The sequence below is a fragment of the Malania oleifera genome, chromosome 2 (assembly GCF_029873635.1).
Source record: "Malania oleifera isolate guangnan ecotype guangnan chromosome 2, ASM2987363v1, whole genome shotgun sequence".
NCBI classification, from domain to species: Eukaryota; Viridiplantae; Streptophyta; class Magnoliopsida; order Santalales; family Ximeniaceae; genus Malania; species Malania oleifera.
Window position 1 is genome coordinate 119,884,400 of NC_080418.1, and position 13,589 is coordinate 119,897,988.

At 36.1% G+C, this 13,589-nt stretch overlaps 1 protein-coding gene across 1 annotated transcript; it reads left to right on the forward strand.

Moving 5' to 3' along the window:
- Positions 1-2,108: 2,108 nt before the first annotated feature.
- LOC131149255 (uncharacterized) lies at positions 2,109-12,399 on the forward strand. The gene is made up of 3 exons (XM_058099541.1): positions 2,109-2,436; positions 2,811-2,993; positions 11,867-12,399. Exons 2-3 carry the CDS (start codon positions 2,835-2,837, stop codon positions 12,032-12,034), a joined length of 327 nt encoding a protein of 108 aa, XP_057955524.1. The 5' UTR covers positions 2,109-2,436; positions 2,811-2,834; the 3' UTR covers positions 12,035-12,399.
- Positions 12,400-13,589: the final 1,190 nt, after the last annotated feature.

The following is a 13,589-nucleotide window of genomic DNA, read 5'->3' on the forward strand; positions in this document are numbered from 1 at the left end:
TATGGACCTTCAAGTATTGTCTTAGGGCATATTATTTCTTCTAGGGGGATAAAGGTTGATCAATCTAAGATTGAATTAATTTCTAAGTTGCCTACACCTAGGACAGTAAAGGATGTAAGATCCTTTCTTGGTCATGCGGGCTTTTATAGGACGTTCATACAAAATTTTTCCCCCATATTTAGTCCATTATGTGACCTTCTAACTAAAGATGCCCCATTTGAGTGGACACAAGCTTGTCAAGAGGCCTTTAAAACGCTAATTGGTAAGCTTATCTCAGCACCCATAATTCATCCACCTGATTGGACTTTAGCATTTGAGATCATGTGTGATGCTAGTGATTTTGTTGTAGGTGTTGGTCTTGGACAACGAAGGGAGGGGAAGCCTTTTTGTCATTTACTATGCTAGTAGAACTCTAAATAGTGCTCAGATGAATTACTTCACTACTGAAAAAGAGTTGCTAGCTGTAGTATTTGCTTTGGATAAGTTTCGTGCTTACTTGATTGGTTATCCTATTATTATTTTCATAGATCATATACCCCTTAAGTAGCTTTTGTTTTTGTTTTTTTGTTTTTTTTATTGTTTTGCATTTCAGGTGTGAAGAATGTACTGCCTTTGTCTTCTTCCTAGGCCAAATATTGGTCGATCAAATTTTTCGTAAGCAATACCCCTATCATATTGGACCCGTAGCATGTTTTGATCGACCATTAGTAGAGGATGGAACATGATCACTCAATACTTGATTTAGGTCAGGCTAAGGGATGGTCCTTGCCTAACTCAAAGTTTTTGACAATGAACTCCCAAACCTCTTGACTAGGCTTGAAATTATCTTCATTCTCAATATCATCTTGTCCTTGAACATTGACAAACTTTAAAACCTTATCAAAAAGGAGTTCTTGTATTATTCATATTTGGCCAAGTCAGAATCCTTCTCCTCCATAATATAATCAATCACTAAGGAGTCTTCATAATTTTCAAACTTGGATGGATAGAAGATTTTGTACTTCATACTCATTCAAGTCAAAATCCACCTCCTCCTTAAATAGATGGAACCAAAGTAGTTTCATTATTATTGAAGAAATAATTTCCATTATAAAAGATAAAAAAATATTTTTCCAAGACTACATCACATAACATCCCTAACAACACAAACAAAAGAATTTTTCCTAGTCTTTTACTCCCCTTCAACTTATGGACTTTTTTCAGCAAACGATTAACAACATGTTATGAATGACCTTGTATAAATCGGGTCAAACCACACGAAGAAGACATATGCATTCAAGTTCTATGCAAGGTAATCAAGAATTCATATGCAATAGTTAGTTTCCATAAGAAAAATGGTGGGGAATTTAACAGATGAATAGTAGTGAATGAAGCTCATCTTGTAGTTTTGACAACCAAGAACCTTCTTATTAGGTTCTCTCCATCTTGGATGCCTTCAATGGCTCTAGTGGATGGTAATAGGGTGAAGGTACTATGGCTCTAGTGTTTGCCATGGCAATCGAGGCAAGATATATAATCCTTCCAAGGTTGTAGGGTGACAAAAATGGGAATGTGGATCTTGGGTTATAACATGTAAGGTCCTTTATCTTATTCTTTGAGGAACGAATTGTGATTAGGAAACTAAGAACACAAAATACTTCATCTTCTTCAATAAGATTCAGGAAATATAAATCCTTACCAAGCATTCAATGATTGCAATCCCTTTCATGGAGGAGACACATGCTGGTGTCCTAGAAAAAAATAGAGTGGCATCAACCTAGGTGTCCTTGACTGCCAATGTACATAAAATCCCCTTCTACAACCAGTATAAAGAGAGGAGCCTCCTTGGATAGAATAATCTGCAACACTTATTGAAATTGAGTAACTTTAATCAAACAATTGAAAATTTAATGGTGGCTAGTGGAACTCATCTACACTAATTATAAGTGAAGTACTAATTTGAAAATTTAAAAAGATAGGAGATAAAATGACAAAATTGGTGGGGTAACAAGTGCTTTGGTTAAAAAAAAGAAAAAGAAAAAGAAAAAGAAAAATGATATAGGACTTATTCTTTTACTTTGTGTTTATTTTTTATTTGTAAAATATTAAAATATATTGTGATAAATTTTATATTTGTAAATATTTTTATGAATGAAAAAGAGGATCAATTTGTCTCACACTCATAATACAGGCATATGGGCAAGATTGAAGAATATGCCTCCATAATTTCTCACTGTTTCTCCAGGAGTATAAGCTACAAAGGTGTGGTTGGTGCATACTGCAGCAGATAGGCTAATCTCTCTGTGTGACAGTCGAATCTCCGCCATTAACGGTTTATAGTCAAATCGAGTGTTTTCTCCACACAATTAAGCCAGGAAATGACTGCTCAAGCCACCACAACCGTCTAGGGCTGGATTCCGTGGTTGATTAGATGCTGTTTACATATACCTTCGATCTGTAAGTTTCTCTTCGATTCCACCCAGACTTCGCCATTTTTGTCGAGATTCAAACTGATCAATATGGCTTAGTTTATAATTAATTCGGTATGAGTTTCCCGTTTGGTTGATTCCCGAGAAAACACAGGAAAAAGTTAAGAAAATCAAAATTTGAATGTGTTCTTGGTGTTTTTTTTTTTTAAATTTTATGTGGAAATGACAGATTCGAGTTAAATAAGCCAAAGTCTGTATTGGTTACCGTTTTTCATGTCTCATCTAGTGAAGAATTTTCCTTGGTTTATTAGGGTCTTCAGAATCTTCGTTACAAGGACTTTTTGATGAATATTAGGTTCGGTTTCTGGTGGTAACTGTACTAACTCTTTTGATGTTGAATAGGTTTTCTGGGAGTTGCTTGTAATAATGTCAAGGCCCCTGTTGCTTGTTTTCTTGTTGCTCGTCCTGATAATCACCTCTCAGTTTGAATGGAAGCAACAGCTTGTGATTGACATAGATTCGACTCCGAGTATTTCTCAAAAGCAACAGCAAATTTCTAAGAGGGAGGAAGCTGTAAAAGAGAAAGTAATGTTTAAGCCTTCTACTTGCAGCTACTTTTGCATTATGTTTGCATTATTATTAAATTAACTATATTTTTTTGGCTGAAGTCGGTCCAACCTATTTCTAGAGGTTAAATAAGGCTTTTTGGTGATCAACATAAAACATAATTTGAGCCTACTAGACAACCTTAAAGCCAGTTTGGGTTTGCTTGGTTCTTTGCTATTTGAAGATCAGCTACTGGTATCTTATTAAGAACTACTGTCCTCACCAAGAAAGACTACTTAAATGGTTGTAGGGAATTAAAATGAAAAATTGCTCTCTTCTTCTTCTATTTTTGGAAGCCAAATGTCCCAAGTCCCGACCATACAGCAAAGATAGTAACATTTAACTGTATATTGCAAATAGTTGCTAAAGGTGGTTCCCTCCACATCATTTGAATCTCATATGAATAAATATTGGTTGTAGTTGTCAAATTGAGATTCGAATTGTGAATCGAAATTCCAATTTTGGGAATAGTGAATTGAGAATCGAATCGAATGGTTAGATTCTGTACAAATTTCCAAAATTTATTCTAAATGCATGCATATATTGATATATAAACACCAAGAAAAATATTACAATACATTTACATTTTCACAATAAAAAAAAAATCACATTTCATGTGTATGCTTTCCTTGAACAAATAAAAAGTAAGGGATTGATGTCAAGAAATATTAATTTAAAAAATGAACATTATGCTGTTTATGGGAAGGAATTGTGAAAAAAATAATAAAAAGAAGAACTTTTGGTGTTATCAACAATTAAAAAAAAACATTTCATGCATATTTTTTCTTGTATTTAAAGAAAAAATAATTAACTTTAAAAATGATAATAATTGAACAATGTACTAAAAAAGAACTATCTTAACAATATATAAATTGTGAGTAACACCTTAACCATTGTGTGTTGTGCTCCTTATTCTCAAAGGCTGAGCACTATACTCCAAACGTGAAGAATGGTTTTGTGAAAGCAACATAAGACCTAAAGTTCTATTTTCTCCTCCTTTTTAGCATAAAAAACTGACGTAGATGAGGAATGGAAGCTTTATTTGTTTATTTTGAATCTCTCTAATTGTTAATGCAAATTGGCATGTTTCTACCAAGAGCACTAGTATCAATTTTTTTATTTTTCATTTTTTATTTTATGGGGATTACGAATTGTGATAGTTTAAATGATTTTTTTTTCATGGATTGTTTTGTTTAAAGGGATGATGTGTCACACACAATGTAAAAGAGGCGAAGTATTAAGGAAACATTTCTGCGCCCAAACTTAGGTTTCTATTGGTTAACTCGTATTCAAGTGTCCATTGGCAAAATTGTATGGTGGCCATCGACAAGAATAACACAAGGCCCTCTAGCTTCTAGATTGTAGTGGCCTTAGGCAAATATTAATTCAAAGCCCTATGGCCATAAAACAAACAAATGTCCTTTTATTAATTCCTCAAATTTTCGGTCTCATGACTTGATTCCTATAGGAATCCAAACCATTAAGTTCTCAACTAAGCCCTTCTAGGTGGCTCTAGAATCTAGATTAATGAAGACATCCTTGGCAAATGCTTTTTGCAATTGTTTGCTTTCCATGGATCCAAGGATTTCACCTCCAACTATGCAATAGTGATGCTCTAAGTTAATAAATACATTGTTGGCAAATACGATCTTAATTTTCTATATTCCCTAATATGGATGTTGTGATTATTTTTGTTAATCAAATATCTAAGCTATAGTGGCTGTATAATGGGACTAATATTATAATTTTACTTCATACTCATTTCTATGGTGTAGGATAGTCTTAAGCATCTTGATTTCTTTGAAATAGCAACAATGGAGGCACAACTTAGCCAATTCAAATGAAAGTGCAAACACACATTGGAGAGAACATGATAATGAATACACACCAAAGTTTGATTGATTATCCCTATTCCTTACCCAAGTCCATTCTTTGATTTTCATTTGTAGTCTATAGAGTTAATGCAAAGAATGTTAATTCAATTTTACCCCAAACTGACCTGCTTTGGTTTACCAACTATCTTAGGTTGACATTTCTATGACCACAAGGATCACCTTTGCTCGAATGTAATAGAGATCACATAGAAGCACGCTTGTGTGTCGACGAGACATCACTTTGTCTCATCTTGCCATACTCATATGAATGTATTAGCATGCTTATGGTCCATGAGACTCCTATTCCCTTGTGGAAGCTCTTTGCATAAATTATAGGTGCTATAGCCTTTCCTTGAGTTCTTATTTGGGTTCTCAACTAATGGCATTTTTTTAGAGGGGGTGGGGGGTAGCTCAGAAGATTTCCCCACTTTAATCCTGCCTCAAGCATAAGCAAACATCTAGATGCTTGAGGATTATACTCACTTCTTTACAAGAATGTGGCCATAGTAGCATCCAAAGTTCGTCTATGAAACTTCATGGTTACGTGTTTCATTCCTGACACATCCGTGTGTCCTAGTACACCGCAAGCCTTTTGATGCCCCCTAGTCGTGGACAGAGGAATGTGAGACTTTGACATAAGTGCCTTTGTGTGGGAAGAGAGTGATGTGACTTATAGAACAAGAGCCAAGATGCAATATGATTTCTAACATTAATGTGCAATATCTTTTTTTTTTTTTGGATTATAAAAATGTGTTTACAGAGAATGATCAAGGTACAACGAGAGGGGAACAAGATGTGCTTCTTAAAGAGAAAAATTAAAAACCAAGAAAATTGCAATAAAGCTGTCTTCCATTCCCTTTGAAGGTTGGACAGCGACAGACCCCAAAAAACCTAAATGATGGCCTATAAAGAAGCCAAGAGCGCAACTCTATCCCATAACAAAATAGGAGGGATTATCTAATCCTCAAAGGTTCTCACATTCCTCTCAATCCAAGCCACGCTATGCCATAAAGCTCTTCCCTTCCTACTAATCCCAAACCACAATGCATTACAAGCCAGGATTCTCCCCCAACCCAAGGTGCTACCCAAGTTTCACCAAAACAAAGAAGGAGAGCACTCCAAAGATTAGTTACCACCTGACAATGAAGGAAAAATTGTGTGTTTCACTTCATTGGACTCGTGGCAAATCGAGCACATCAGGACTGAGACGGTCTTCTAGTTTGTAAACAAATCATTTGTATTAATTCTATATTTCTCTTGAATGTCATAGTGTAGATGAAGGTCTAAATCTTAGAAGCGACCTTTGCCTTCCATATGATTGGTTCCAAGGGAAGATTTTTCCTTTTAGGGGGGGCGGGGTGGGGGGGGGGAGGAGTTTTTTAAGAGGTGAAGGAGAAAATATTTACTAGAATAGAGACCTAAAGAATCAACCCTCACAAACCCTCTCATCACCCCTATTGAGAGGAACATTATGATCCAACAGATTGAGCAAGTTGGTGAGCTTGTCAACCTCTCTTTCATTGAGATTTCTTACAAAAAATGGAATTGATTTATTTTGTTCTTTCCCAAGTCCAAGGTTGAAGGGTTTCCCTTACTGTCAAGGTATTCAACCTCTTAAATTACCACTTCACCTAAATGCTTAAGCTGTTAGATTGACGGCCAATATTGTATATCAAGCTTTAACACTCCCTCGCATGTGCAGCCTAACAACACTTGGAGAGATAAACACACAATAGATAACACCCATTGCAGGGAATACAATAATTTTTTAAACATAACACACTAAATGCAGGCAACAAGATTAGAACCCAGAACATCATGGTAACCAAATTTGATACCATGTTTAATCACCGCTTTACCTAAAAACTTATGTTGTTAGGTTGTAGGCCAACAATGTATATCAAGCTTTAATACAACTGATCTGGTGGATATCTTATTTCTAATCATTGAACCAAGGCCTTATGCATTGCACTAAAGCCGAGGACAGGAGCCTGTAGTCCAGCCAGCTGTTGCGGAAATAGACTGTTTCGCTGTTACCTGCCAGCAGCGTGACTTATTTAGAAGGCGCATTGGTTCTGTCACCTTGCATTATGATGGAAGTAGTCTTGTCAGCATGGATCATGTTGGAAGCATCCACAATAGGGTCAGGCACTGATGAGCAGATTGAACTATCCATGTCGTTGAGAGCCTTGACATCCCAGGCACAATGACACAATTACAAGGGAATGCTCTAACACTGAGCTTATAGCCTCTAATGCGGGCGTTCCACTGCGGCCCAATTTGTCCTGAATTTTGGTTTTTGTTATTGACAATCAGCAGAAGTACATATGAGCCACAAGGTGCCAAATGGCATCTTTAACTGTTCATTTTGTCAATCATTAATGAGCCATCGACATATATGTGGATGAGCATTGAGAAATGTTGAGTTTATTGGAGGAGTTTTGATGATTTAAATCAGGGTGTTGGTTTGGCTTAGAGCGGTTGTGGTAAAAATGGGTTCAATTCCTTTTCAAACCCTACTTCCTCATGACTATTTCAATTCAACTGCAAGTAGCCTACAAATAAGAACTGACATGATAATGCTATTCAACTTTAAAAGGATGCATGACTGCATAATTGATTCCATTGGTTTATGTTGCCTCCTTGTTTGTGATATTTCACCAAGAATTTTTCTTCTTATCAGAAGGTGGTGCCTAACCAATATCAGTTTTGAAACAGATCTGTGGCTTGCATGTTCACCAGCCACAAAGCACCTGCTTAGTAACACTATAACACATTGGTGCGAAATCTGAATCTTCACCCGATCGGTTGATTGTCAATACCTATATGATATGAGACTAGTGGACAAAGAGACTGGAGCACTTTAGAATCTGTGATATCCATGCTGTAGTTTAACTCGTTAAATTTAGAAATGGGGCTCCAATGCAAAACCATGTTCATAGAGTTGGTTTTTGTTTATTATTATTGTCATTATTGGGCTGTTCCTCTTGATTTTGACACCTTTAATTCCTCCAGAATTATCCTAGTTTTTCCCTCCTGGCTTTGGAATACATTATAGCCATTGTGGGCTTATTGTTGCCTCATGTTACCGAGTTCGAAACTTTTTGTTATGCAATAGTAAATAAAATGATTATTTAGTGAAAATCATTTTTATTTCTGCATTTATCGCAATGGGTGAAAATCCAAGCATATCAGGATATGCATGAAGAGTTGCTTTCCAGCCATGCTATAAGACAAGCACCACAAAGAGAGTTTTTGAGTACTGAACTAAGTAACTAACTAGGCCTTCAACCAACTTGGAACTTGACAGCCAACTGGTGTATGTCTTTTGGTATATTTTTTTAAACCTTTCTTTACACCTCAATGAGTTTAGTCTTCAGATGTATTCCTGTGGTATCTTCTTGTGTAATATTTCTTGAGATTTTAATTGCTTTTCTTTCTTTATTCTTCCTATGTCTTCCTTTTCTTTTGTTTGTGTGTATGTGTGTGAGTTGGGGCTGCTTTTCTTTATGCCCATATCTATTTTCCTATTTGGTTTGCTTTTCTGCACTTAAGAGTCATATTGTAAGATTCTTAAATTTTCTCATCTGTTTATGTCAGCCTGAATTTGTAGCTGCTTGAATTTTGTCTGTTTATCCATTTGGTCACATTTCCAATGAAAAGTTTGGCAGCTCATTTGGAGGCTGGTCATCCTTTGAGCTCATTTGGAGACTGGTCATCTTTTGCTTAAGGGGAGATAACCTACTATGCCTTACATTTTTGTCTTCATCATATTTATTTTCCTACTTCCTGCTAATGTTAGAGAACATCTGAAAGACTTGTGATTTGGTTGGGTGAATAAAGGAAGATGATGTGGGTTTGTTTATAACGCAACTCTGTTGCTGCTTATGATCATAGGCGGTTAGGATTCGCAATGTGTTGCCCAAGAGCTGATCCTGTGTTGGAAGGCATTCACTTTGGTTAATTGTCCTAGCATTGTTTCAATCTCTACCTTTTTAGTTGCAGCAGTATATATTAGGGTTATCATCATCTAAGTGGTCATGTTAATGGTCTAGTCAAGGTTGTCATTTCCCAAGTAATAGTGTATCATTTCAAAGATCATTAAAGATCATTATGATTTTAGTTCTAAGTGTTCCACAGAAGTCTGAGACTACTGTATTCAATCATAGCCACTTCCCTTGGAAAAGCTTATGGCCAGAGATCGTCCCGTACTTATATTAGTCTAGATAATGAAAAGAACAATACTGAATTTTGTCTTTCCTCTTGTTTATCTATTCTGATATACTAGAATTTTCTTGAGATCTGGAAGTTGGTTGAGGATTGTGACATCCATATCCTCCACTGCTCTGTCTCCACGTAAGAGGATCTAACTTTGCCAGTGAATCTCTACTCAGTTGAATCTCTTTTCTGATCCGTCAGAAAATTATAATCCAACTAATCCTTGGTTTTGCTTCTACTTCTTGCTGGTTTCTTTTTAAGTCATCTTTGCTAGGTCGTAATTTGTTTAGTGTGATCACCAAATATGGTTGTGGCTTGATATTGCAAAGATAAATTAATTTGGCTATCAGGAAACCTTTAGTTGCTGCTAGAAAGAACACCTCAACAGGTAGAAACTGTAATTTGAGGCACTGAAGAAGGAAGGACAATTGGGAAGCGGTCCAAACTAAAAATGATTGGCTTCAGAATCCCATTTTAAAACAAGTTGTACAACTTTTGTACAGTGGGGAGTAAAGCTTTGTAATTGACTGTAATGACTGTAAAAATCTTGTTGCCTGGGATATGGTGGAGAAATTAAATATTTAAAATGGTGGAACACTTGGACCAATAAAGGGGAGGATGGATTTGCCGCATTAAAGTGCATGTTTAGTTTTCTCTATTGGATTTGTTACAGAGAATCAGTCCGCCCCTCCCCCGACCCTGCAGAGACAGTAGTTTTATCACTGGGCTGCCTTTTTAATTTTTTGTGTACGAGGGGCAATAATTGGAATATAATATGTGTATGAAACATATACGGTTAGTAATAATCTTTTGTTTCAATAAAAGAATAAAATAAATTAAGAGAAATTTCGTTTGTGTCTAAATCCCACATTTGAATTCCGAGGGAATTTTATTCTATAGTTAAAGTTTTGACGAATTTTGCTAAAATTTCGAGGTTTTGATAAATTTTGGATGATTTGTTGAAATTTTGATGGAAATTTAAGATGGAAATCAGCTGTAATTTTGATTGCAAGGGTGATGGAAAGTGGAAATATCAATGGAAATTTTGACAATTTTGTGGAAATTTAAGACCATGGTTAGAAGGGAATAAAGTTCAGAATTCGCAGTTCAGGATATCTTGGTTGATGCCTTTAGTTTAGTTCATTTGAGGCTGAAGGAATATCTGAACCTTAGGATTTAATACTTCTTGGTAGAGGTTATTTAGGAGAAGGCTATATGAATGCCTTACTGATGGTCGTACTTTTGAATATATTCCAGGGTCTTGCTTCCTCGTGAAGATTGGAATTATATTGCTTGGTACCACCCCCCTACCCCTCGACCTTAAAGAAAGAACGGAGAAGGTAAACATGGAAAGAAAGAAAGAAATTCATTTGGCATTTTCTTCTTCACCACATTTGAAAGCACAATTAGGTGGATGCTTTTGGGTAGCCCAGGCAATCTGGAATTTGCAGGCTTCTTTTCTGCTCTCTACTTTTTCTTTTTCCCTCTGTCTTGGTGTGGCCAATATTGAGATGTTTTTTGGGTAATGAATTAAGGGAGAACTGTTGTTAAGGATGATAGTACAGGCAGCATTAAGTGGATGAAGTATGTGTAGTCTGTGGAGATAATCTTTTTAGAGTTGAGAGAAGTTACTGATATTTCTGAGTCAAGAGAAGTTATTGATATTTCTGAATCTACAATCTGATCCTTTAGATGGGCCAATATTTTTTTTTTTTCTTTTTGATGTCCTGAAACTCCAACTTGGATGGACCTTTCAGACCCCTAGGCGGCTCCAAGCCAGGGGGAGGACGTGACTGACCCCATAGCTCCCTCTTGACAAATCTAGGATTAGACTTTGTGCAGAATTGAACCTAAACCTCCTATTACAAGGAAGCTTTGTGGTCCACCCATGTCCGAGCCAAACCATGGAGCTCAGAAGGGCTAATATTGAAGATTGCAATTTTTAAATTGTTTATATATATATATATTTACTTTTTTAATTTTTTATAGGACGTCTTTTGTATGTGATTATTCAGGAATACAATGCCTACTTAATAATGGCCGTATCTCCCTTATAGTTTTTTTTTTTCCTCCCTTTTCTTTAATAGGGTTAATTTGAATTTCATTACCTCTTTCATGGACTGGAATGTTGCGGCAATATCGCTATTGAACTGGAATTTTCAGACGCTATTGTGGAATACTGTTTACAGTTAATATCGCGGTACTTATCAATAGAGCTAAATTGAATCTGGGGATTTTTTTTTTAATTTTCAATAGAAAAAGAAAATTTATTTGAAGAGAAAGGGGAAAGTACAAGGAGTACAAAGAGGACAAGGACTTGGCTAATAGAAGGGAAAAGCAGATGGTCAAGATACATTCAGATCAATAGAGCCTTCGAAACTAAGCGCAAATAGTCTGGGCATATAAAAAAATTTTAAACAGGAAAATGCATAGATAGTGCCAACAAATAATGCATTGCGAAACCTTTTAATGGACTTAATTCATGAAAAATGACCCACCTTTACGTGGAATGTGTGGATTATACTACATTTTACCACCAAGTTCACCATATTTGAGTAATTGTGTTGAACCATATTTGAGTAATTGTGTATTGTAGCAAAAGCTGAGTAGTTCTTTCTTAATGGAACTTGGTAGTCTGTTATTTCATTGATTTGTTTCTTCCTCACTTCCAACTTAAGATTGCTGGGAGTTTTTGTGTGGCTTGTGATGCTCAGTAATTTCTCACAATCACTTACCCTGGACATCTGTTAATTGTTGCAGATTATCTTGTCACAAGAGAAGAACATTCAGAGGCTTAATGAGCTTGTGCTGAGTCTTCGGGAACAACTGCGATATTGCCGTGGGAATAATGATGCAACAAACAGCACTGTAAACCATTTGACTGAAAAGGTAATTGAACTTGAGCGACAGCAGATCCTGGAGAGTTAACGAAGCACGTTGTGAACCTCTGGTCCATATTCATGGTATGAGCTAGTTGTGTAGATTTCATTTACTAATCCCTTTGGATGTAATTTCACATCTGTGTATGTTGTAATTGTTCACATTGTCAACTGTTCGATAGTTCCTGTCAATGGTCATTGATACCTAGAAGTTGGTTCTTCCACTAGGGGAGTTTTTGTACCTCAAGTGCAGTGCTACTGTAGCTGCGGTGCTTTTGCTTGTACACTGAGTTTCCATTTTGAACTTGAAAATTATGAGGGAATGGAAAGGAAACCATAAAGGACTTCAATTTTTTATGTTTGCTTATCAAGAAAAATGGAAATAAATTAAAAATATATCATATTGATGAAAAATATTTGGTTTCATGTACCATTATCATTTAATTCTTCTTAATTTTGTAATCATATTAGAATAAATTTTTATTTTTTATTTTTTTTCCCACCAAAAATCTTGATCCAAGAAAATAAAAAGGAAATTCATTTTTTCATTATACTTTTTTTTACTAAAAATGAAAAATTGTTCTAATATGTTTAAAACCTAAAGAAAATAAAATTTAACTCTTGTCCATTAATTTGACATATATATATATATATATATATATATATATATTTTTTTTTTCACTTTCTTGAAAACGAAATATGAAAAAAAAAAATGTTTCTTTCATGCTTTCGTTTTCTTTATCTAACCAAATTCCGGACGGGGCTAACTGACGGAGTACTTGAGTCAACTACACTTCTTGGCTCAAAACGTTTTAATGGCCTTTGTAATAGTGAAGTGAAAACTTTCATTTTCTATTCAGTTTTCAAGACAAGCACAAAATGCTACATCTTTTTAAAATGCTTTTAAGGTAAGTTAGCCCAAGGGGCCTGATGCAAAGTAGCAGGGTGGGTATAAGGCAGTAAAGAAAACAGGTGCCCCAGGCATGGCACGGTGGAAAGAAGCTAGCAATCAAGTAGGAGCATCGGGGGTTCGATTCTTGATAGATGCACCCTGGTTGATGCCTTTCTGGCGAGGTGTCTTGGGCTGTGTCCTGGGTTTCGAGTTGGCCGAACATCCAACCAGCTAATGGAAACCATGACTGCATTCGGATTAACCCGAGTGGCGAACCAGGGGAGAAGGTTGCCGCCCTGTGGGTTTGGTACCGCACTGGGGGTTCCGAAGGGCTCGTCAGTGGCAGGAGTTACCACGTAAAATAAAAAGAAAAAAAGAAAAAGAAAAGAAAACAGGTTCAAAATTTGAAGAATTTTTGACTCTAAATATAATAGATGCTTGTAGTCCAAGTTAATTTGCTCATAGTCGCACATCACTATTTCTTAACAAGCAATTTTGTAATTCTCTTCATCCCATAAGGCAAGATGGGACCTTAGACTTATCACTTAAAGGATTGCAGAACTCGACCTTCTGAGTAAACTGAAAAATGACCATGAGCAGTAGAAGAGAAGACGGTCTCTGGATTCAGGTGCTGGCTGACAGAAAGTGCAAGTAGTGGAATATTCACGGTTAAGAGATTCTACTGAGGGTGGACAATTTGTTCCAAGCAGCA

Bases quoted from the DNA above. Each gene is read 5' to 3' on its own strand.
- LOC131149255 (XM_058099541.1), top strand. From the start codon at position 2,835: ATGTCAAGGCCCCTGTTGCTTGTTTTCTTGTTGCTCGTCCTGATAATC. The intron at 2,994-11,866 runs GTAATGTTTAAG...TAATTGTTGCAG, and splicing joins AGGAAGCTGTAAAAGAGAAA to ATTATCTTGTCACAAGAGAA.